Raw genomic sequence first — 26,579 nt, forward strand, 5'->3', positions numbered from 1 at the left:
TATTCAGCAATATATGTTTGTTATCAATTAATCATCGACGCAGACATGTCAATAGAACATTCAGACTGCGCATACGATTTCTACATGGTTACGTTTTGGTCTCAAAAAATGTAACAGTTGATTCGCAGCGTTTTACAGAGGGCCGCGGTTAGAGACACGGAGTTCAATGAACGTGTTTGTTTGATTGGCAGCAGTGCTTTAGTATAGGCAAGCGCGTTGTAAAATCGTTTGATGTCACCGTCGATGCATATCCTTCTATTCTTTAATCCATGATTCCACCAACCAGCACGTACACGTATAAATAGACTATTATCAGCTTTTCAGTCATGTACTTGGTGGCGTAACGGGTAATGCTCAGTTTTGAGTGCTATCGGCTGGGGTTCGAACCTCGACGGATATTTTTATTTTTTTTGTATATTGTTTTTTTTTTAAATAGAGATATGTGACACTGTATTGTCGAACATGTATGGTACCATACCGGTAGGTATTCAAATATGCTTAATACGAAAAGATTCAGTGACTTATTTCTATTTTATATCACTGTGCTCCACTGGCTCCAAGTTGGGTCCACTCGAGCACAGTGTATTAACATACGAAAAGATATTAAAATACCGTGAATTATTTCTATTTTATATCACTGTGCTCGCCTGGTGCAAAATTGGGTACACTTGAGTACATTTTACTAAAATACGAAAAGATATTACAATTCAGTGACTTATTTCTATTTTATATCACCGTGCTCCACTGACGCCAAATTGGGTCCACTTTAGCACAGTGTATTAACATACGAAAAGATATTAAAATTAGTGACTTATTTCTATTTTATCACTGTGCTCCACTGGTGCTAAATTTGGTCCACTGAACCAGTTACCGTAGTACTATTTCTATTTCGGAAGTAAATAAAGGCATAAATGGCGCTCCGTAGAAGTAGAGAATGCTCGATCGTCGAAATGACGTTCTGAATACACCTCCTCGACACACAACAAAGCTAGTCAAGTCGCCCCATCGCAAAGTCGCCCCATACAAAGTCGCCCCATACACAGTCGCCCCATCGCAAAGTCGCCCCAAAACAAAGTCGCCCTGACACAGTCGCCCCATTGCAAAGTCGCCCCATCGCAAAGTCGCCCCAACGCAAAGTCGCCCCATCGCAAAGTCGCCCCAACACAAAGTCGCCCCATCGCAAAGTCGCCCCAAAACGTTAAAAAATAGTTTAAAAGTGCGTAAAATGTCGCAATGATACACAAAATAACACGGGAATAAAAGGGGAAGCCCCGCCATGTAGTCTCAGGTCACATGATCGGCACGCTCCCCAATCATCAGAGAGGAAGCCCCCAACTAATCACTCCGCGGTCGCACTAAAGTGCTAGCTCTCACCAGAGAGGGAAACCCCCGTAATTACTCCGCCGTTGTCGCACTACAACGCACCATCTGAAGATGGGGAAACCCCGTCGGAGTTTTACGATGATATCAGTCGCGTTCGAAATCGGTGGCGTTTAATTTTGGTCGCGATAAAATGATGTTATACGATAGATTATTTTTACTTTGGTCGATGAATATTATTATTATAGACCTATGTTAATAATTGATTTTTGTTTTTATTTTACACTGAGGTCTATGATGAGAGAAAGATGTGTGCCTTAAAAATGACAATTTGTAAACATAGTTTAAGATTATAGTAAGCCTATTATTCAGCATAATGTCATTTAACAGTACATACATTTAAATGTGAAATATTTTATAGGGAACGTAGGCTAGTACGTCTGTGTCTTTTATTTTTTATATGCAACAAATTAGGTAAAACAATTTATTTATAAACATTCAGTTTACTATTATATACATAGTATTACAATGAACATTGATTATAAGCCTTGAAATGCAATCCCATCATTATATCCATTATAAAATTGCATCATATCGCCACTATATGTCGTAAATGATGACGTGCATGTGTGTATTCGTCGTACGTCCGTGTACGTATTATTCCGTGCCTCTTCACTGTCTTGTTTATTAAAATTAAATAAACACCCGATATGAGGATATTTATTAGGCATGATAATTAGAATGTTCTATAACCAAAAGGGTTGAAAAGAATTTCTTCAATAAAATGATCATTCTGCTGTTGAATAAAAAGCGACTCGCAATCTGAAACATTCTCTGAAACCAATCGGAGCTGCTCCTGCTGGTATCTGTTTCCTTCTCACAGCTGCTACGTCTTTCTGCTGCCCGTCGGGGATTCCCCTTTTTAAAAAACACGCACACGATAATCATACTGTACGATGGCTTTTCCATGGTCAAAATGTAGCGTTTTAATTTTACTAAAATACCTGCATGTGTAAAACGATCATATCGGCGAAGAAATCCCCTTTTTTTTATTTCTTCATTTTGAAAAGTCATAATTAAAATTAAATAACTATAGACACATAACTTGTCAATAAATGCAAAATGATCAATAGGCCTAAGTAGCCTATATAACATTTATTGTCTTACAACGCTGTTATTGTTTTAGGCTACTGTAAATATACGAAGGCCTACTATTTATACACTTATTATATTATCCCTAAAAAATGAGCTGGTATCCACGAGTAGGTTGAAGAAAGATTCGTAATTGTGGCTCTGGTAACTAATTTTAAAATCATATTAAATTAACATTTTCGAAACTATAAATCAGGGATAATCTTTTCGAAATCTTTTTAGAACTTTCAAACAAGGGACTATTTTTTAATGATTTTTAAAAAGCACATCACTCCATTAAAACCTGTAAAATAAAAATTAAAACACAAATTATGTATATAATAGGATAAACATTATAATGTATACGACATTTAGCGCGACCAAAGTAACAACGCAATCATTAAAACAGCGTACTACTAGCGGCGGCACTTCCGAAATAAAACCGTGGGCGACTTTGCGATGGGGCGACTTTGCGTTGGGGCGACTTTGCGTTGGGGGGACTTTGCGTTGGGGCGACTTTGCGATGGGGCGACTTTGTAATGGGGCGACTGTGCCGGGGCGACTTTGTTTTGGGGCGACTTTGCGATGGGGCGACTTTGTATTGGGCGACTTTGTATGGGGCGACTTTGCGATGGGGCGACTTGACTGGATCCCAACAAAACAATCCTCCTCAATCCAGCAGCATAGCAGAAGGACCAAGTGTTTTCCTTTAATATTATGCAATGATTTATTCAACAAAATAGTTAGTAAAGGACTAGAATAGTTAAATAGTTACCCTGAATAAAATAGGCCCAGCTAGGTAGCTGTAATTTTCTTAAATATTAAATACGAATTTGCTAGGCTAGCCCTCCCTTACCCTTTTTAATTTTATACTAGCTACCAGCTAGAGCTAATAAGCCCTCTACACCGTGTTGCTATCTTAGGCCTTTTTATTTAGTAGGAACCCGGCAGTTCTGTACTAATGATAGATAGGCCTAGCCTCGGCTATAATTAGGAGTATAGAGTAGTGGAGACAGATCTAAAAATATAAAATAAAATATTTGTATTGATTAATTACTTACACTCAAATATTATTTAAAGATAAATTATGATACTGCCTCAGTTGTACTAATTATAGGCCTATTATAATACTAATAGAAGATTTTTAATATGGTTTTTATGCATAGATTTTTCAGATATGAATTCATTAAAAAGTGATTTGGAACAGTTTATCTGCGTTGGAAATGATGTTGTGGAATTGAAGTTGGGTAATGTAATGCGAAACAATTAGTTTTAAACATTTTTTTTTAAAGTTTGCATTTTTAGTTTTAGAATTGTACTTTATTGATAAAGTATTTCTATTTTTAGTAAAATCAGAAGATGATTTCTTCAACAATAAAAAGGTATTTAGACCCGAGATGACTCACCAATTGTTTGGTCAAACGTAAGTAAATTAAAAAATGTTTAAAATAGGTCATTTTATTCTTGTTAATTTAAGAAATTAAATAAGTAAATAAAACAGGCAAATTTAAATATCAATCTAGTACTAGTAGTATCTAAAATCGCATGATTAGAATTATATGTTTTTTTTTTCATTATAAACTTTGGTTTTTATAATTGTAGAGAAAACATCTTTGGGTACAAGGACTTGCGAATTCAACTTTACTACAGTTCAACACGACTAGCTGTATATCTGAATCATAATTATAGTGAGAAAATAAATCCAAACCAGTATGAAGGAGTTAAGGTTAGTAGTGTATTTAGATGTCCAATAAAATATTTCATTTTTATTGGAAGCATCACTTTCAGATATCATCACAAACCTATTTTGTTTTCATAGCACTGTGATTATTTTACTAGTCAATGCCACAGAAATTCATAATCCAATTTAGTTTGGAAAAAAAGAAATGTTTTTTAAAATTTTATGTCTGTTTAAAGAAGTAATAATGATAATGTCTTTTGTATCGCGCTTAACCAAAGTAATTTTCTTTGAAGCGCTACGACCAAAAGGTTTGAACTAGGTGGAAATTACGTCACTTTATATGCTATGCAAAAGAAAGATACTCTAAGCCAAGCTCTAATGATTTCACAACTTTATTTTCATAATTCGTCAGGCCGATAATGTTATAAAAGCAATCGTAGACACATTAGAAATTCAACCAATCACAAGTAAGGATGAGTTTATCAAGGAGCTTGCAAAGGAATCGACCTTTAAACCCAGCGGAAACCTCATTCACTCGTACAGTAGGGAGCGTGAGGGTAGCACATCACAGTTTCAAGTCTACAAACACGACAGGATGTCGCTGGATAGCTTCCGCGAGTATCATTCCCGAATGCAGACATTTCTATGGTTTTTTATTGATGGCGCGTCATATATTGACACTGATGATGATCAATGGTTATATTACACATTGTAAGCATTTATTTTTTAACCATATATTAGTGGAGCTGTAGCTTGGTGGTTAACATGAGGGTTGTAACTCACCACTCAAGCATGACTTTATAAGCATGATAAATTATTTTTAAAATAGTTTATCCATCCTGTAATTGGTGAGTTACTCGCTGTTGGATGCGTATGAAAAGAAAATAATAAAAAATATGTTCCTGAATTTCCTAGCCCACATAGTTTACACATAGACCTATTCAACAGTCGCACAAAATGCAAGACAAGTGTTTGTTTTTAATAATTGATAACAGCTTGTTTTTTCACTTGCCATCACATGCTGACTAATACTAATTTAAACCTTTTCTCATAGTCTGTATACACTATCAAACTAGTTTGACAAAAACAGTGTGATGTTCCCAAATATGGTAGTGATATGCCCAAATATGGTAGTGATATGACATCATCATTTCCATATTTGGGTACATCACATTGTTTTTGTCACAAAGTTTGATAGTGTAGGCAGAACTTTACACATTTGTTTGTCCAATTTATATAGTAGGGCAGAATTCATTATGATAATGATGCATGAAAGTCATAATTATTAAAAATTCTTTTTTTTAATTCATCTTAAACAGCTTTGAAAAACAAGTTGAGGGCAGTAGTACAAGGTATAATTTTGTCGGATACATGACACTGTACAGATACTATGCATACCCCGACAAGATTAGACTAAGGATAAGGTAAATTATCATGATAGCACATAATGCAGTTTGAGTAAAGAGATAAATGACACATTCATGTTTGTGATTAATTTTTACTACCATTTTATTTCAGTCAATTGCTGATTCTTCCTCCTTATCAAAAACAAGGACATGGAGCAGAGATTCTTCAAGCTATTTACAGGGACTTTGTTTCAGATATAAATGTTCTTGATTTCACAGGTAAGGTTTTACTTATTCTTATCTTAAGCTCTGTCTACATAATCAAACTAGTTTGACAATGTAGCTTTAGGATCTCCTGAATTTGCCATAGTTTTATAACTATTTCAATACTCCTCATTCGTTTCACAGTATAGTGTCCCCTTAAATTTCAATTTACATAGACGAGCAGTAACGGTAAGCGAAAAACCACAAAGCTTTTCCCGCGTCGAATATATATCTATCCTGAGCAGTTTCGACTGCCTGTCCACTTCGTGTTTTGTGTAAATGGTCATAAGAAATAATTGTTTTCCCTCACTGCTCGTCTGTGTAAATTGGCCTTAATGGGGATTTCCTAAACCAGGGATTATACTGTATATAATGTAACTTTACCAACAATATGGATTTTTTATATGAAAGTATAGTAGCTGATATTTTCCGTCAAATAAATGTTGTTCCTTCTTTGTATAGTTGAAGATCCATCTGACAACTTTGTGCGGTTGAGAGACTATGTTGATTGTAAGGTTTGTATGAATCTACCGTCATTCCAGGCTGATGTGATACACAAGGGATTCACACACACTATGGAAAATGAAGCGCTGGAAAAATCAAAAATTCACAAGGTATTGTTAATGCATTCACGTAAAGTAGATTAACAGAACACCCTCATGTTAATAGGTATATACTTGCAGAACATGCCTTTTGATTTTCAGGAAAATTGCTATTGGTTACGTCACAAAAGCTTATTATATTGAAATCTGACTTACATGCATCTTCCAGATGAGATATTATATAAATAATGAATGTTTATGAGTGTAATGGTACAAATAATGGCATGAGGTGAAATATAACCTTTGGTATGCTATAGCATACCAAATAGTACACTCTCTGTATTGTTTTAACATTGACCGAAATATCAACTATGGAGCCCTTTCTCCGAATATAGTATTCCCTGATTTTGATATTTTGCCAATACAAGTACTTTTCATTCAAATATTGATTTTTGTTTTTTTCCCCAGAAACAAGTTCGTAGAGTATATGAAATATTACGGTTACGTGCTACCGACATGAGCGATGCCGAGGCTGTGAAAGCGTATAGGATAGAGGTCAAACAAAGGCTGAATATTCCATTCCAGGTATTGTAAAAATTTGTTTGCAAATTTAATAATACCACATTTATATAGTGCTCGAAGGCGCTTTACAGCATGACTTTTGACTTAATAATATAATAGTTCATTCTTATATAGCGCATATAAGCAAGCTTTCCAAGCGCTGAACATTATTACCCCAGTCATTTTTTTGGATCAAACACGTATACACCTGGGTGGAGAGAGGCAAATGTAAGTAAAGTGTCTTGCTTAAGGATACAAACAATGCAACGAGAGTTGGATTCGAACCACGATTAGTAATCCAGCGTCCAACACACTGCCCCACACGCCCTCATATAATCGTTATTGATTTTTATCTTGCTCACAATTAGGGAGAATGTTCAACCCATGTTTTCAAGGACATGAAGTGACCTGCAGCCTACACCAATTATTATTAATTTTTTGAAATGTTTCTCTTTTATTCTAACATTCAGAAACAGAAAAATGAGCTTGAAAAGCTGAAGAAAGTTCTAAAACCCGAAGAACTTGCTGCAGCAATGCAGGCTGTTGATACAAATGAGAGATTTAAAATGTTAGAGAAATGGTACCAGGAACATATAGATGCTTACATGAGAGTCATAGGCAAACTCTCATCTTAGTAAAGGCACTTAGTGAAAATAGATGCTTACAGGACAGTCATAGAATACTTTATCATAGTTGAAGCAGGGAAAAGTAACTCTTCCCTGGTTGAAGTTACTCAGTGAAACTTGTGTAACTATTATATCAAAGATAAAAGGAATCATTTCTTTAAACATCATCTGTTGTCATATATTGAAGTGTGTAAAGAACATTTCGCTATAGTGTAAAACTCGAAAAAGAAGCTCATCTCAAAAACAAGTCTTCACCATGGTTTGCAGATGTAATACTGTATTAACAAATGTATGTTGTATGAAATGACAAAGGAATTGTGGGATAAATCTGGCATTTACTTGTTAGATATGAGATGCCATCATCTTATTATATTTGTCCTCTTTGAGGTGTTTACAGCAATGGTATTTATACTGTACAATATGTATTTTTCTTATCGTTCATAATAAAACCATGATTTCCATATGATCAGACAGTCTAATAAATAAATATTGAAATGCGATTATTAAATGATTGTGTAAATACTTTACTTGTTTTTCATTATTCAGAGAATCAGGCCATCATTGACTGGTTTTGTATATTTAATTGAGACAGTAATTAAATGCACAAATATTTATCTTTTATATTATTATTATATTAATGTACATCAATATTGAAAACATCACGGTCCAGTATATATATATTTTTTTAAATTTATTCTTGAATTGAAGCACTGGGTTCCATAGCTGTCCTGCTCTCGTAAAATCAGTCGTACTTATTGCAGGCCATGAATCAGGTGGGAGTATCCTTTACCGCATTATACGTAGTTCGTCTATTTCACCCTAATCGAGGACAGGCGTCATCCGCGATGACGACAGCGCCTTCAACCTGTATGAAAACCAGCAAATCAAGTTTAATTATTAGAAATGTTAAATGTAATTCAACTATAATTAGCAATACATGACTGTCCTCAGCTCTCATAATCATTGGTCACAGACATATTACAAGCAGTAAAGATTTGGATGAAATGAAGAATGAAAGATGAAAAATGAAATGTATATAAATGATGATAAATGAAGATGAAGCTTGAATGAAATCTCAACTTCTGCAATACATTAGTCTCAGATTCTTGTTCACATCATTGGACAGTAAGTATATTTAACTGCTTTATTATAATGGCATGAATAAGGAGGGAATATCAAACAAATTCTAAACACCTTGATTGACTTGGTAGCCTCAAGTCTATAGCATATCATTTGTACTTAGTCGACCCACTTCACCCCAAAGCGGGGACAAGCTTCATCCTGGACGACTCAAGAGCGCCAGCAACCTGTATGAAAACAAGCAAACAAGTTTAATTAGCATAAATGGTAAATTTAATGAAACTATAAATAGTTTTAATTAGTATTAATAAATAATTTTAAATACATGACTGTCCTCAGCTCTCATAATCATTGGTCACAGACATATTACAAGCAGTAAAGATTTGGATGAAATGAAGAATGAATGATGAAAAATGAAATGTTTAATAATGATGATAAATGAAGATGGAGCTTGAATGAAATCTAAACTTCTGCAATACATTAGTCTCAGATTCTTTTTTACATCATTGGACATTTGCATAAAACCAATTTCTTTTTTTTTCAAGTAAAATATAAATTGTAAATAATTATAACAATACATAATTTTGTTAAAAATATTAGTATGTTATTAAATCAACTTACAGATAATTATTTTCTTTTCCTGCAAGCATTATAGTTGGTTCTAGAGCACTGGTACTCAATCACACTGAAGTCCATAGCACTGTAAAAAGAAAAAATATAATAACATACAGTACTAGGCATTGTTTTCCTGTGTAATATTCTATTGAAAAACTATACAAAAGGTTTTTATATTAACATTTACACTATGTAACTTAATACTAGGTAGGTATATATTGACATAAAAGAACACGGCTCATCACCGTGGAAACGGACTGATCGCTGGGTAATGCCCAGAATTCCACTCGCAGACAGTTTGAATTGCAATACTTGAGCACTCTCTGACGATCGTTCTTAAACGGGCTAACACCAGGGGTCCTGGAATGCCCTTCGGTAATGAATCCAATCAAAACAACTCGACAACTAATTAAGAGTGTATGCTGCATTTGGACAGATACTTAATTTTTAAAAGGCAGTTGGGATTGGACTGTTGAACAAGAACTTTCTCCAATAATTTATTAGAATTAGCCAACAATCATGATGTGCCTTGGAAAGGTAGGTTTAATTAATATTCAAAATCTAAAGAGTAAAATGTAACAGCAATAAATATGGAAATTTACTGGCCTGGGGATGAATTAGGATGCAAAAAAGTTAAATTATTAAACCAAACTGCTACTTTACTTCATCAATTACTACTACTACTAGGAACTTATAGTACTCCTAGTCTATAACCAACCATATGGACTGAAGTTTACCTCCATCCATGTACTAGTATCTAAACTAGGCTTAGGCTAAACCTACAGCTAGTTAGGGTACCGAGTATGGTATGGGCCTACAACCTATATACATTATAATCGAAAATTTTAAAAGAAAAATCAATTTTAAAAAGTTTTTATTTTAAATAGCCTAGGCCTGTCTAGCTAGCTAGCTAGGCTAGCCTAGGCCTAAATATTATTTATTCAAAAGACAAATTAAAATGTTAATTGCATTACAAATCCGGTGGAATGTGAAGATATGTAGGCCTATACAACAAAAATAAAACGTGTTAGACGATATTATTGGTTCCCAATGTTAAGCTAGGCCTAGATCCCCAACCCTCACGATGTCCGTACAAACTAGGCTAAAGGACAGCTGAAATGCCGTTGGGCCTACTCGGACTGAGTGAGTGAGACTCTGCAGGCCTAAGAATTCATCAACAAAATAAACGTGTTTTTGATCGACTGATTAGGACCACAATACATGACAAACAACAAGAGGAGACATTGAAAATGTGTCACTTATATAACAGAACTCTCACCCAGGGGACAACTGTATTTAAATAAAAGTATTTGAACAATTTGGAAAATGTTCACGCTTCTTCTTGTCTCTCCAAACGCCGCCATGTTTGTTACTCAAATGTGTAAAATTACTCTGGACGACGGCGTAATATCATTCCGCATTTACAATTTATACAATAATGTGTGCATTAATAAACGTCAAATTTACAAATATACTTTTATAAATTTTTAAAAAATTATATAAACGGATTTATAATGTAATAAAATATCTTTACTCAGAATAATGAATTCTATTTTATTTCGAATACACATACACAAATCGTTGTGACGCGTACTTCCTATACACACTCCCCAAAACATTGGATTGTTAAATACCGTCTGCTGTCAGTTTATTTTTCTTTAATTTTCTCTTTCTTTCAATTCTATAAATATGTCTAAATCTGTAAAGAAACAAGTTGATGAAGCACAGAATCATAAAAGCCCCGAGTTGGACCTGTCAGATAAAAGTATCAGCAAAATATTGGACATTCCATCTCTTTGTAAGTTACTATTTTTATTGATATTGCTAACTTGACTATCTTATTCTTATGTTTGCTTGCCTGAAATGTGCCTGAAAATAGGCCTAGAATACTGTTTAGGCCTAGATAATCATTGATAATGATATAGTTCCACCAGGGAGTTACAAATTCCATGGACCACCCATTTACATAATAATAAATATTCACTTCTTGTCTATACTGTAAATTAAATATCAAAGTTAATTACTTTATTTTGTTTGTTTTTTCTTTCAGTTTCATTGGCAGACCATTTGACAAAACTAACTTTGAGTCACAACAAGATAGAAAGTAAGTTGGCAACAAAACAGACAAACATCCAACAAGAAAGGTTAAAATCACAACACTTACTAAGGAATAATAGGCTAATCTACCAATGAATAAACAATCTATATCGCAAATAGCGTGCACAACGCATGGTGGGAACGATTTGGGAGCAAACGTCACATTGTTGTCGTGACAATTGCTCTCAAACCCTTCCCATCTTGTGAAATCAAGCTATTTGCGATAAACCATACTCTACTACTATAACAAAATTTCCACAAACAAATAAAAATCATGAAAAAAAAGTTTAATTATTAATTATTTTGATCATATTAATAACTTATAATTAAATTTAATTAGGCAACTCATATAAATACAGTTTGTCCTTCCTGTCGTCCTTGTCGTGTTTGTATCGTCGTACATGTCCGTCCCTGTCTGTCAGTAGCGTACCTTCACTTTGCTTATTATTATTATTTTTAACTTTTTAATTCTTTCTGGTGGATCCAGGCTTAAAGCCCCTTGGGGTTTAAATGGTATTCTCCAGGCATAATGCAACTATTTTTTACTTAATTTCCAACCACTTGTATCTTTTATATTTTGTATATGTTTGCATTATGTGAATAAATTTGAACTTGAACTTGAAGTGTGAAAATCAGCCAATGAGAATTACTGTAAATGATGAAAACATACTGTAATTGTATTTTAGAATCCATAACATTTGTTATTCATACTGTAGTTAACATTTTCAACTTTTTTTTTAACAAGGCGTTCCTGCAGCAATCGTAGAACTTCACAAATTGGAAGTCTTAAACTTATTCAACAATCACATCGAAGAGTTACCAAGCAACTTCAGCTCGATGCAAAATTTGAAAAGACTCAATCTAGGGTAAAGTTAAAGCCAATGCCCCAAAAAATAATTCTTCAAATTTATCTACTTCCTTCCAGGGCCGTAGCCAGCATATCGTCTGAATTTCAATTTTCACCACCCACCCCAATTCCCCAGCAGAGATCGTCATATTTTATATTGATAATTAAGCATCTTGCCTCATCTGCTTTTAACTCTCGCTACGGCCTTGCCTTCCTTCCATTGACTAATTCCAATGTACTACTACACATTTAACATAAAACATTTCCTTACATAATGGACTACTGCATTATTAATTTTTTTATTTTCAATGTTTTTTTCAGGATGAATCGATTGTATCAGCTCCCTCGTGGGTTTGGTGCTTTTCCAAAGCTAGAAGTTCTTGATTTAACGTACAATAACCTGAGTGAAAACAGTTTAAGTAAAAACTTTTTTCTTTTAGGTGAGTGACTCAAATTCATTCTTTAAACATTGCATTTTTTGTTTTGAATAAGTATATTTGGGATTTGAATAGTTTGAGGAGCTAAAACCAGACCAATCAAATAAACCATATCTGTAATACGCCAGGGAAGAGCTCTTCTGTGGCGTTTTAATATTATTGTGTATGTTTGTGATTTGTGATTATATGTGCCAGAATTGCTTGATGATGAGTGCTTTATAAACTTGATAAAATGTCATGTGTTATTCAAAATTGGTTACCTTTTTACAGGTACGTTACGCTCTTTATACATCAGTGATAATGATTTTGAGGTTATTCCAGAAGGGATTGGCAAGCTGACAAATTTAAAACAGGTAAAAATTCTTGAAATAATATAATGTAATTATTTTTACAAATTAATTTTTATATGTATATGCAATTAACTCGCCAATTACAGGACAGATAAACTATTTAATAATTTATCATGCTTATAAACTAAATCTCATTTGAGACTTAGGGAGTGGAGTTGAAAGAGTTGTACAACCCTGGCACTAGGTCAGGATTGAACCCCGGACCTTGGCATTGGAAGCCAACACTACTATTTTCATCAATCTGTAATTAGTTTGTTATTTATTTTATTATTTTAGATTAATTACTAATATATATATATATATATATACTGATTATTGTATTAAATAGTTTGCAATCCGAGACAATGATCTTATATCCCTCCCGGAAGAAATTGGTGAACTATCATATTTACGAGAACTTCACATTCAAGGAAACAGACTAACAGTTTTACCGCCAGAGCTTGGTAAGAATGTTATTTGTTTATTTGAGAATTTATATTTATTAACATGAATATTTCTTATATGACCCTCTCCTCCACATGATTACTTCATTGTATTTATTATCCTGTATGTTATTGTGTATTGTGGAAATAAATTAAATTGAAATACACACAAGAAATAAAGTCACCAGAAATAGTGCCTAGAGTCCTCATTCACATAATGCTATCCCTCATATAGTACAACCATATTATGGGAACATCCCTAAAGCTCTGTCTACACTATCAAACTGTGATGTGTCCATATATGGACATGATGATGTCATATCACTACCATATTTGGCCATATCACTACCATATTTGGCCATATCACTACCATATTTGGCCATATCTCTACCATATTTGGGCACATCAAACCAGTTTGATAGTGTAGATAGAGCATTACAAAGTGTCCTTTTGTCCTCTTGTTCTACGTATTCTTATTTCGTAATATTATATATTATTTATGATATTTTTATCCTATAGGTAAACTTGACCTGTACACTGGTCAGACTGTATTCAGGGCAGACAACAACCCATGGGTGCCTCCAATTAACGATCAATTTCAAGTTGGAATATCACATGTTTTTGAATACATCAGATCAGACACCTACAAATAGTAAGTTAAAAAATTATTTTATACTTATTGTACTACAGTATGAAATGGATAGATGACCAACATTAAAACCTATATAATAATATAATATAATGTGACATTTATATAGCGCTATTTTGTAAAGATCAGAGCGTTTTAAATGTTTGTTGATTATTAAAATTATTCTAGACTCTGAACAGGAAAAAGGCTAACCAAAGACAATCCGTTAATGACAATAAAAAAAATAAAACAACAAAGATGATTCAAATACCACCGCACTGTTCCCCTGCAATTTAAGGCGCAAGGCCCGCCTGGACAGTATTCACCTACTTCGTACCATTACAATTATATTGTTGTATCTTACAGTTTATATGGCAGGCACATGCAGGCAGGTGCCGCTCCACCTCCAAAGAAGGCTAACAAAAGTAAAAAGATCTGCAAAAGAGAAATTTGGGCCAAGAAGTGAGAACACCATCTAAGGTAAGTGTTGATTTAAATTATTCTTGTTTCAATAATTGTTTTGTTTGATCATTCCTTTTAAAATTTGTTTCTGTTGATAGTTAATTAATAATAATAATAATAATAATGTTTTTGTTTCACTTTGCAAGTTTATACTAATTCAAGCTAAAGAAAACTTAGTTTACTGAAATGATTTTATTGCGTAATATAAAACAAATAATAAATTTAGGAAAATAAACCATGTTTTCTTTCTTACCTTCCCTGCTACCTGAACAATGCAAGATTTGACTTATACCATTTATTTATTGGTTCAACTTTAAAATGAAGAAGCTATCTCACACAAAAAATATACAAAATAGTTACATTACATATATAAATCCAAAGGCAAATTACTACTGAAAAATGTCAATGCTGTGGGTATCAGTGGCTGTATTTCAAATGGCGAATATACAAATAAAAAAAGCAGAAATGTAAAAAAAATTAAAATGATATTTAAGTAAAACAGCAAAAAACAGGGTTCCTTCCAAGGTTTTGGATATTAGTTAATCAGGTATATGAGATACGATACAAAAACTTCACAATTGCAATAATGCAACAAATTCTACAGACATAAAGAATAATATTGCAAGGAATAAAGTTATAATAATGTGTGGAAATGTTTTTCAATGTTTCTGGTGCATGTGCATGTGTTTCCCTCTACATCAGCTGCAGGTTTAGTTATTAGAGTTACCCTCTTAAAGTTGAAATGAATGTGCCTTAATTATCCATCACGTTTTATTTTTCAATAATTTTGGTTAATATCTCGGTTTTTATTCACTTTTTCCGACAGACATTGTGTTTGTGTAAGACTGTGTGAGTCGGTATTGTGGAATAGCACCATTCTGTTTCTGCTATTCAAGGGCATGCACTGATTGGGCATGGGGAAATGGAACTAGTAAAGTTATTTAGAAAAGCTAAACGAATAACACATCGTAAGCACGTTTTTACTGAATGATAGAGGGCAGAATTGAAGGCTTCTGTTTATGAGATGTTCGTATATGCTTTGCAGATCTTATGGTCGCTTGTTTTGGAAGCTGTTTTGCCAGATGTGGTACTCTTCTGTACCCCATGTATCCCCTTCCCACACCATGTCCTGGATTCTTTTATACTGTACATTGTCGCCATAGTACTACTCTAGTACTATGTTAAATCACATCCAACTGCCATCTAATAGCCTACAAACAGTAATGAGGTTTATCACAATGAAATAAAGAATATTCCATTGTGTTTTAGTATTGTGCAAATAGATAATAAATTATTATATTGTTTCATAAGATACTGTGCTGTGTGGAGGTTGACTGGGTCATTTTCTGAACTCAGCCTTGATTCCTCCCATCTTGATTTCAACCAACCAGTAAAAAGCTGGTTGTTCTTTTAGCATTATTGTCCTTGCATGTTCTCACCCATTCTTAGATCACTAGCTGATTTATCTAAGTGATATGCTTTTTTTCTTACTGCATATCATAGTTTATGACAATTAGTTATTGAATCATTACTAGTTTTTAAAATTATACTATATAGCGCCCTCTTGTGGTAATATTAATCTTGCCAAAACATTCTATTGGTATCATATTGCAATATTTGAGGCATGCCCCAAATGTCGTCTATTGAAAATACTTGCATGGGTACGCCCTTAAAGTATTACTTCCATCAAATGTCTTAACCCTGTAAAAATGTTTATCATAAGAAGTGTGTAGGAACCGCGATGTCAAATCTAAAACATGTCCATTAAAGTACTCGCAATTCAAAATTATGAATACTTGGACCATGGAGAAATAAGTTAACTTATTTCTCCATTCTGGACATAACATGTCTGTGTTCTTGCTATTTAAGGCATTGTATAAATTCTACGGAAAAAAATGTGACAAAAATATTAAACATAATACTGTAATAACATAATAGTATATGTTAAGAAAAAATTTACCTTGGTGCGTAAAGTCTTAATTTATAATAAGCTTTTTGCTTTTTAATGTTGTTTATACAAAACTGATTGTGCTTTCTGAAGGAGTTGTGCTGAGTGTATTCCCTGCTCACACACAAAAACAAGGCTGACAATAATCCGTAATAGTTTTCTCTAAGACCTACTAAGCCCGCTTATTTGAATTAATTATTTACACAAATAATTAGAATGAATTTGATAACAATTTTAAAACGACCTTCTGGTGCTAATCAAATATTTGTTCTTGTTTGTAAAAAAGAAATAGCTTTGATACATTTATATATAATAACTTTTATAAGTAGATTTAACTAATGTGATTAGAATGTGTTTTTAATTTATCAATTTAAACCAATATAAAATAATGTAGCATAATTGTGTAAAAATAAATTAACTTTTTAATAGTAAAACATGATTTTACAGATTATTATTGTTATTATATTTATTCTTATTCTTTATTGCCAAAAAAACATTAAAAAAACAACCAACTACAAAGTAAGTGTCATGAAACACAAAGGGAACTAAATCCCTATGACAAGAGCCTGTGAATCCTCTTACCAAGTAGCACATAGAGATAATATATAGTATCAATAAAATATATCAGAAAATATCAACGAAAAAATGTTAAAATCACTCATAAATACACAAAAACTAGCAGCACCACTTGCAACAATGCATAAACACTTTATTTTCCAGAACAAGTTAAATGCATTTACATTTTCCAGTTACTATTTTACCCATCCACTTACTGTCTAGTAGCTGCCAGCCAATGGGTTTTTGGTTGAATTTAACCATTTATTTTGTCATTTTATAAGCGAAAACATCATTTGATTAACTTTATTAAAACTACAAAATAACCTATTCAAATTCTGATTTAATTAATTTTTTTTAAATAATTTTTCATGTTTGTGGGGTTCTTTAAGCGGACACCTCTATTAAGTGTTCCCTGTATAGGGTTTCTAATGTAGTCTCAATAAAAAAACCGCCAAAGTTTCTCCTAAATAACTACTTGCGTGAAAATGTCTTTTTAGTATATCATAATCATATCATAAGAGTTAAATTTAATTTTTTTATTAACTCTTCCCTGATCATAAAATGATACCACATTTTTATAGCGCCCTTTCCATGAGTAATCATTCTCAAATGCGCTTTACATTTTCCCCCATAATGCAGCTAGTAATCAGCACAAAGTTGTGTCTTGATATAACCAGGTAACCAGGTTAAAATGTAAGTGAAGTGTCTAAGGATACAAGCAATGCGGCGAGAGTTGGATTTGAACCACGACCTTACGATCGGTAACCCAGCATCCAACACACTGCGTCACACGCCCTTACAATTATATTTACACATTAACTCATTACACATTTTGCAGTAGTTTCAATAATCATATTCCATAACAGCAGTGTCAACATTCCCATCTGTTCCTTAGATAACCAATATGTTTGAAAATGTTTCAAATATGGGATTGCTGGTTTCGATAACTCGCCCCTGGCCATTCGTAGTTAAACACCCAAAGATAAAAGAACAAAGAATTGAAACAATAATACAATTGTTGAACTTTGTGCCTATGTTTTTGTCAGACTAAATATTCATGTAATGGGTAATATATCAGTATGTCCATTAGGTGTTTCTTCCAATGAGACTAATGAATTTCTGTTCGTCTGAGAGATTTGAAATGTTGTGCAGTACCAACATTTTTCGAGTCAGTTTGTCGGTCTGTCCCCGCTAACTGACGACGGTATGTTTCTTTGATGTGTGTTATATACACAGGTTGTTTTTGTTTTTAAATGAAATCTTAGATCTACATCCTGTCCATTTTAATGTTGATTTATTTTTATCTATTTAAAACATATTTATACAGGATAAATATATCAGGTATAGATGTAGCACGTGTTTTACATAATGGTCCTGTTTATATAAAATAAAAAAACAAACAAAAACACAAACAAACAAAAAGCCACAAAACAAAACTTGTTAAAACAGTAGGCCTACATTAACAAAACAAAGTCAAAAAAATATATATAGGCCTACATGAAAATACAACAAGGAATAAAAAAAATTTGTAATTGACCTAAGCACAAATTGTGACTTCAACAGAGACAATAAAGTAGTTTTAAAAGACAATTTCTAAAATGAATCCCCAAATACAATCATTATCAATGTCAATGTTAAATCACACCGTCGTATGGTCAGCCATTTCAATGATTCTAACAGGGTTTAATTAATTAATTAATTCATACATACATGTTTAAAAACAGTGCGAATTGACGTTTATTCAGAATGAATACAGTAGTAATGTTGCTATTATAAACGAAACTTGTGTCTGGACTGACAGGATAGTTGAGTTGTAATTGGCGCCAACTTTAATGTATTCATACATACATATCTTTTTAAAAACAATGCGGACTGACGTTTTGTGATGTTTATTCAGAATATCAGTAGTAATGTTGCTATTATAAACGAAACTTGTGTCTGGACTGACAGGATAGTTGAGTTGTAATTGGTGCCAACTGCAAACTAATCGTCCGTCTTTACGAGTGCGTAAAACCCTCAAGTGCAAAATAAACTTTTAAATTATTAGTAATTTAGTCATAAAAGAGTGTATAATTGGGGATTATACGCGGTAGATCAAAGCCACAGGTAAAACATGATTGCAATTTAACAGTAATTATGACACCTGTATTGTTACTTGTTAGAAAGCAAAGTTGTCCCTCGACCCCACTTCAAACGTGTCAAGAATATGTGTAAATGTTGATGCACCTTATACAGGAGACACTAAAGTAATCGATAGCCGCACTTTTCTACTTTGTTTAACCAGTACGCACTTTTTCAAGTTGTTTCAAGTGCTCTTTTAATGGTGTAATTATGCTCTGACGATCGCTATTCGGCTCTAAGTCAATTGACTTTCAGATTAAGAGGTTACACCACCAATCTGTACTCATTCGTAATGTACCTATGAAAGTAAAAACAACGCTGGCCTTCTAACAATATGCTTCAATATTATAAAGTGTGAAGAAAATTATGTTCAAATAAAAAATCACCTGAATAATAATTTCACAGACAAAAATGATAATTTAGAAACAAACGAAAATTCGTTCTTTCATTCGTGTTATAAATATTAAAACAAAAAAACATTTCAATACTGTCTATCATACACGCCAAAACAATGAAGTGATCGGATATTAATTAAATTTCGGTTCACGTGGGCGCCGTGAAACCTCAACTTATATTTTAAGCCTGATACAATCTTAAAAGGGCTACATACATTCGATAACATTATATTTATGTAACTCGTGACGGCGGAAAAAATTTGGACAGAAAATCAGTTTAGGTTTGTTTAATCCTGTCACTGTCATGGGTTTCTTATGTTTATTTGTATTGTATTACAGGTATCATGTTTTAATTGACGAAATGAATGAAATGTTAGCTAATATAGCCGATGTGGATAAATTACATGATAAACTGATAATTGTTTACACCCTCATTTTGGTGGACACAAGTTTCACAATAGACGTTAGGCCTTCTATAAACAACTCGTCAAAATACCGAATTATTACACAACATAGCCCACAGTATATTAGAATAGGTTTTTGTGTATACAAGATAAGAACATTAGTAGATTTTATCCTAATAAATATTTGAATGGATTATCGTTATGCGTGTCCACAAACTAAGCTCTGGTAATTCATATTAAGTAAAGTAAAAGACGTCTTTTAATAATTAAAACTTTCCACCACCTGAACAAACCATAAACCATTAAACGATTCCGTTTATTTTGGTTAATATTAAATGGTTATTTTTTGTTTGACTACACTATCAAACTTTATATGACAAAAAAATGTAATGTGCCCAAATATGGACATGATGATGTCATATCACTACCATATTTGAGCATACCACTACCATATTTGAGCACATCACACTTTTTTTGTCAAACTAGTTTGATAGTGTAGACAGAGCTTTATAGATGCTAGTGAAGAAAAAGATGAGAGCGCGGTTACGTCATGTCGACGCGTCCATCAACGTCACTTATTATCCAATATTAAAGTTGTGAACAACGCGAAAGGAATACATCTCTTTCATTCCTTAGTCAATCTCAGTGATTACATCTAACAGAAATGAATTAATAATTTAAAAACAAATTCTGATACTAATCCAGTAATCGAACTAATTACCTCACTCACGGGTATCAATTGTCAGGACGCCCCTCACCTGCCCCAACCCGTCCAGTCCAACCTACAGTAGCCCATTAGCCTATGAGTAACTTATATTCGTTACATGTAACCGAAACTTTACCTCAGCTTATGCAAATCTGCTGTCGTTTCAATTAATTCGTGAGTAAATGAAAAGAAATTGTCGAAAACAATACAGTTTTTCGTCGTCATATGCTGTGTTGTACGATCGGGGTTAAGGCTGCTCTTTTGTTCCTAACTATTGAATTACCTCAGTTTTTCTTTAGTTCGCAATCTGTCAATTCGTGTAGGCCGTGTAGTAATTCATTGGGTAGATTTCATTTTGTTATCGACACCATTGCCCGATGGACGGAAACAATAACTAATTTCTTGAGAACGCTGGAATCAAATTTCGTTAACAAAACTCTTGCTGATAGTTTTAATGTGATTAGTTTAATGATGCGGGGTAATTGTTGCCGTATCACTTAGATCAATTTCACAAATATTTCAATAAAGAGAAATGCATTTTAGAAATTATTTCTTTAACATTTTCCCTAAAGATTATTAATAATAGATCGTTTTTCTATGTTCGTTTCATCGTTTATTTACCAAGTTGGTTAAATCGATTTTCTGTAGGATGGTATGATAGGAGACTTCTGTATCGATGTACTTGATATCTGTCCAGACTACAGAAATAGTAAATATGACAAACCCCGATTCATAACTAAAGCTCTGTCTATACTATCAAACTTTATATGACAACAATGTGATGTCCCCATATATGGACATGATGATGTCATATCACTACCATATGTGGGCATACCAATACCATATTTGGGCACATCACACGCACATTAAAAAAATAAATGTACATCACACATTTTTGCCACATAAAGTTTGATAGTGTAGACATAGCTTTAAGTGTGGTTCTCACTAGGAACGCAATGCAAGGACGTAGATGCAACGGAAGCAAATTGACAAATGACAAGCGATAGTTGAAATAATATATCGCTTGTGATTCGTCAAATCACTAACGTTGCGCTTGCGTTGTTGCGTTGCTTTCTAGTGGGAACTAAGCGTTTTATCGGGATTTATTTTCGTTGAGCTTCGCTGCTATCGTTACTCTCTGACTAGACAAGCCACGCCCGAATACACCACAGGGTCAAACAATACCCCCGATTCTTTCTCCAGATTTCGTTGTAACTTTTTGGGTCACAAACACTCATTATTGTTTTTGTTTCACAATATGCTTTTATTATTGCGATTTGCTGCTAATAACATAAGTCAACACATCTAATAATTTCAGATATTATGTTTTCAAAATCAGCATCCGGTCAATTGCACCATGACGAAGGAGGAGCGATTAACAAGAAATATATAAGATTTAAATTGAGGTTATTTCGACTTGATTCAAAAGTAAATAGAAACACTTGAACGTTAACAACTTTGAAAGGAAACTCTACTTGTATTAATCGATTCCAAATAAACTCGAGTTTTCTTTCCACTCGTGTCGGGCTGTATAATGTAACGTTTGGCGCGCGCGTACAATAAACGATATTCGTCTAAGAGCCACTTAGCTTATCAATTATTACCATTTACGGCCAATTTTTATATTGCGTAGACTGAAATAGAACAGATTTTGTTAGGGTCTTTAGTGACTACAAACCATTTGTTCTAATTGAGAATATGAGTAACGATTGAGAAGACACTTTACATTTTATTTATCAATATCTCCACTAATATACTTCTTATGAAAAATGAATTACTAATGTAAACAAAAGGCACTGGAAAAGACCGAGCAAAATACACTAGAATGTGTTTGTAATTTAGCGCAATTGAATTCTATATGAAGTAAAATCGTCATTAGCGTTTGACTCGAAATATCGCAGTTAATTAGTTATTTCATTAATTGAATTTCGTATGGCAAGTACACATTGTTCATTTAGCGTTGATAATAAAACAATAACTTATAGGTACCGATATAATAGGCCTAAGTGTAATTGTTGTTTCATTTGACATGTGAGAAACCGACAATTCAGAAGATTCTATAAGGTTGCAAGAATCCTGATCACAAGACAAAAGACTGGCAATATTTCAATCATATATATTTTTCTTTTTTTTTTCTTCAAAATAAACATAGATAGGCATATATACAGTAGTAAATAAAACAAAAATAAAGATGTGACTTTAATAAGCTTATTGTATAGTTTAATAAAGTTAATCTTTACCGTAACAAAAAGAATGTTTTCGCTTTATAAAATGACAAAATCAATGGTTAAATTCAACTTAAAATCCATTGGATGGCAGCCAATTTGACTATATTATGTTCGCTTTAAATTACATTTTTTTCAGGTAAATACATTTTTTCGATCTAATTTCTGGTCAAAGTGGATAACTATTATGTGACATTAAAATAACATATTAAAAAAACCATTTTTAATAATTATTTTTTCAGGAGGACAATACATCTTTAATGTTTCATTTGTTATTATGCATTTATACAGTCTTCTCTCGATCTTTCAATTATAATAATTTAGCGCAGTATGTTTCATTGCATACATATTATAATAATTTAGCGCAGTATGTTTCATTGCATACGTATTATAATAATTTAGCGCAGTATGTTTCATTGCATACGTATTATAATAATTTAGCGCAGTATGTTTCATTGCATACGTATTATAATAATTTAGCGCAGTATGTTTCATTGCATACGTATTATAATAATTTAGGGCGCAGTATGTTTCATTGCATACGTATTATTATGTAAAGGAATTAATCAGTTTAAACAACTTGTGAACTTGTTCTATTTATCCAAGTGTTTGAATTTATGGAGTAGTAATCATGTTTAATCACCAGATTTTGTTGGCATTATTATCTCGACTAGTTAATTTAAACCAATTTGTAGATAACAAAATATAACATGCAGTTGGTGAAATGAAGATAGTTTAAACGAACGCGGAGAAGCTTTGAGAATATTTTATCGTATCTCACCTGGTGGTTAATCTAATTGTTAAGCGACTTAATTAAAGTCGATAAGAATGGCTTAAACGTGACGAATTACTCATTCGTATCAGGTAAATCTACATCCACTATACACAGCCTTATCTATGTTATCTCAAATAGTGCACTGTTAGTACTAATACACACACAAGATATTTTCGAATTTGAAATAATAACATATATTATCACTTCGTAATTCGTGTTAATTGTTTAATGTCAAATTCTCTTAAATTAGTATTTTGTTTTTCTTCTTTATGTTGCGATATAGTGCGGTATGTTGCGATACAGTGCGATATAGTGTGATACATTGTGATATGTTGCGATATAGTGCGATATGTTGCGATATAGTGCGTTATGTTGCGATATAGTGCGATATGTTGCGATACATTGTGATATGTTGCGATATAGTGCGATATGTTGTTGCGATATGTTGTTGCGATATAGTGCGGCTCTAATCCAATAATTATTTGTTGTTATATAATTCACCAGCAATTAGTATTTTATTGAGCTCTGTCTACACTATCAAACTAGTTTGACAAAAACACGTGATGTACCCAAATATGGTAGTGATATGCTCAAATGGTAGTGATGATCATCGTGTCCATATGGGCACATAATAATTGATATACCTAGTGTCGACAGAGCTTTATTATTATTATTTTTACAGTTATAATGGTATATTGCTAATGTAATGTTTAAAAACATAAACAGTCCATAGCTATACAAAGCAGCAATAATAAATATAAATTTAAAAGAAAGCTAAAGTAGGCCTCAAAGACTCATTCAATTTCAAAAGACCTTTTACTTTTTTTAAATATTTTGTGGTTCACCACCACCTTTATTAATGCAATGTTTCAATAGGCCTATTACTTTGTTATTACTATTTGTCATCATTAGACCTATTACTATTTCCCTCATAATTTTGATAACTAAATATAAATGACTTCGGTAAAAGGCAACTGAAATAATCAAAGATTTCTAAACAGCGCCACTTGCCTCAGCATAAGATGACAATATCAGCAACTTAGTTGATTGCAATTAAACGTAAAGTTCATCGTCATTTACTTATAATCTTGAAAAGAGAGCAGTAATCATCTAGGTTTCAAATGCTCACGTGATGATGAAACCAATTAACTGATAACAAGTCCAAGTGGGGTTTTTTTTCTGGTTGTAAATTGGTAAAGATGTTTCATTTAATCAACAACGTCTAAATTAATTTCAAACGAGATAAATTTGTAACAGAGAAAAATTGCTCTTTGTCAATTAATATGGAATTCCATTGATGTTGGTATTTCGACACTTAACGTTATAAATATGGCAATGATGATTTCATATTTCAACATTTAGTAATAAAAATGTCATGTTCATTCATCCGATACCCGTACTGTAATTTGTATGATTTATTTCTTTTTTATTTTTAAATGCGCCTTGAGCACTCTGGAGTGGTATGTGCGCTATAAAAATCTTATTATTATTATTATTATTATTATTATTATTATTGTATCTTGTCTAGCGATTATAAAGAAACATACTGTATCGTGTCTTAGACACCAAACCGTCCTCACATGGGATGCTAATGGAGATATAAATAAGTTAACTTAACTCTCTTACTTATTTCTCCATGGGATACTGTATGGCGTCTGCTGACACATTAGAGTGCCTCTGTTTAGTGTTGCAAGACATGACACTGCGTCAGTCGGCTGTTATTAAATAACGTATCGAAATAAGTCACTTTTATATTTATACCCATGTTAAACTAATAATATTCTTTAGTGACCCCATGATGAGACAATAAGTTTTTTTCTTACCTTAGCAACACGAATAAGAAAATCTTCATAACAAATTGTATTTTAGTTAAATTTATTTATTATGTTGGATTGTTTCGATTAATTCAAATTATTTTGCAGTGTCCTATCTGGACGATACCATTAATGCCACCACGCATAAAGAAACAAGAAAAACATATTGTTGATAGATTGAGTGAAATATCGTACGTGTCAAATTCCTAACGAAATAATTTAAGGAAATAATTGTAACACATTTTATTAGACACTACCTTGGTAAGGCGATGGTATAGTGTGGGGATAATATCCCTAGCCACGGCTAACCCGGCTCGTTCCTTGTTAAACCTAACGCCATATGTGTTATGTAAACTCATAGAAATAGGTTGATTGGGCGTGCATTGGGTTGAAAGCGCGAACGACGCGCTATTGAATGGGGTTAGAGACCCGGCTAAATTCACTCGGTAAGAGGCAGACGACATATAATTTGATTCAGATAATTCATTATAACCACTTATCGAAATGTACGTTGTCACCAGCCGGACTCTTTGAAGTTAATACCACTAATCAAATAAGACTTAGTCGTCTCGTCACTCTAAGTATCAACTGTCACTTTACATGGCATTACATTGGGATAGAGATGGATAGAACGGGTTAAAACTGTAAATGATACATTCAATATAGGCCTATGATGCGAATATTAACGAAGATAATAATATTATCTTAGAAAATAGAAATATGGTTTATTCTGTAAACCAATAGGCCTAATGGTTAATTTTAAAGATTTATTGTCCCCCAAAACATGAAAAATGAAGATTAAATTTTAAAAATCGGACTTTAAATATATATATAAATAATAGGCCATTTTGCAGTTTTAATAAAGTTATTCACTTCTGTAAATAAAAAAATAATTTCTTCACTTATAAAATGACAAAAGAGACGTATAATTTTAACCAAAAACCATTGTCTGACAGAAAATTTAAGTATTTTTTGCTTTAAATTTAATTTTTTTTTTCGATCTGGTTTTTGGTCAAAGTGAATAACTATTATGAGAAATTAAAATGGCATATTAAAATTGGAAAAAAAAATTGTTAGGGGGACAATATCTTTAAGTTAGTAAATTCGCACGGCTGCCGTTTAAACGTTTAATAATACGGCGGAAAATACAATATCCGATACTGACAGCATTTGGATCATTTACAAATACAAAAATCAGCTCTCCGCATTCGTTGTCATAATTGA

At 32.9% G+C, this 26,579-nt stretch overlaps 2 protein-coding genes and 1 long non-coding RNA gene across 6 annotated transcripts; 2 read left to right on the top strand and 1 right to left on the bottom strand.

Moving 5' to 3' along the window:
- The first annotated feature begins 3,065 nt into the window (after positions 1-3,065).
- LOC140041077 (histone acetyltransferase type B catalytic subunit-like) lies at positions 3,066-7,969 on the top strand. Of its 4 annotated transcripts, none has more exons than XM_072087460.1 (10): positions 3,066-3,193; positions 3,618-3,698; positions 3,799-3,874; positions 4,054-4,177; positions 4,545-4,843; positions 5,452-5,556; positions 5,651-5,757; positions 6,205-6,356; positions 6,753-6,869; positions 7,316-7,969. In XM_072087460.1, the coding sequence occupies exons 2-10, from the start codon at positions 3,629-3,631 to the stop codon at positions 7,478-7,480; spliced, it is 1,215 nt and encodes a 404-aa protein (XP_071943561.1). In that variant the 5' UTR covers positions 3,066-3,193; positions 3,618-3,628; the 3' UTR covers positions 7,481-7,969. The 4 variants fall into 4 exon arrangements, with proteins under 4 accessions (XP_071943561.1, XP_071943564.1, XP_071943563.1 ...); XM_072087462.1 differs by having other exon boundaries at positions 3,164-3,193; positions 3,618-3,703; XM_072087463.1 differs by lacking the exon at positions 3,618-3,698 and having other exon boundaries at positions 3,136-3,193.
- Positions 7,970-8,049: 80 nt separating this feature from the next.
- On the bottom strand, positions 8,050-10,540 carry LOC140041078 (uncharacterized). The gene is made up of 4 exons (XR_011842812.1): positions 10,446-10,540; positions 9,173-9,251; positions 8,666-8,778; positions 8,050-8,336 (listed from the first exon to the last, which is right to left on the bottom strand). It is a non-coding gene; the product is annotated as an uncharacterized lncRNA (long non-coding RNA).
- Positions 10,541-10,764: 224 nt separating this feature from the next.
- LOC140039912 (ras suppressor protein 1-like) lies at positions 10,765-16,821 on the top strand. Its single transcript, XM_072085504.1, has 9 exons — positions 10,765-10,964; positions 11,217-11,270; positions 12,009-12,129; positions 12,432-12,550; positions 12,818-12,900; positions 13,226-13,340; positions 13,839-13,971; positions 14,314-14,427; positions 15,236-16,821. Exons 1-8 carry the CDS (start codon positions 10,856-10,858, stop codon positions 14,411-14,413), a joined length of 834 nt encoding a protein of 277 aa, XP_071941605.1. The 5' UTR covers positions 10,765-10,855; the 3' UTR covers positions 14,414-14,427; positions 15,236-16,821.
- Positions 16,822-26,579: the final 9,758 nt, after the last annotated feature.

The sequence above is a fragment of the Antedon mediterranea genome, chromosome 2 (genome assembly GCF_964355755.1).
Source record: "Antedon mediterranea chromosome 2, ecAntMedi1.1, whole genome shotgun sequence".
NCBI classification, from domain to species: Eukaryota; Metazoa; Echinodermata; class Crinoidea; order Comatulida; family Antedonidae; genus Antedon; species Antedon mediterranea.

Bases quoted from the DNA above. Each gene is read 5' to 3' on its own strand.
- LOC140041077 (XM_072087460.1), top strand. From the start codon at position 3,629: ATGAATTCATTAAAAAGTGATTTGGAACAGTTTATCTGCGTTGGAAAT. The intron at 5,758-6,204 runs GTAAGGTTTTAC...TTCTTTGTATAG, and splicing joins AAATGTTCTTGATTTCACAG to TTGAAGATCCATCTGACAAC. The intron at 6,357-6,752 runs GTATTGTTAATG...TTTTTTCCCCAG, and splicing joins AAAAATCAAAAATTCACAAG to AAACAAGTTCGTAGAGTATA.
- LOC140039912 (XM_072085504.1), top strand. From the start codon at position 10,856: ATGTCTAAATCTGTAAAGAAACAAGTTGATGAAGCACAGAATCATAAA. The intron at 11,271-12,008 runs GTAAGTTGGCAA...TTTTTTAACAAG, and splicing joins GAGTCACAACAAGATAGAAA to GCGTTCCTGCAGCAATCGTA. The intron at 12,901-13,225 runs GTAAAAATTCTT...TGTATTAAATAG, and splicing joins AGCTGACAAATTTAAAACAG to TTTGCAATCCGAGACAATGA.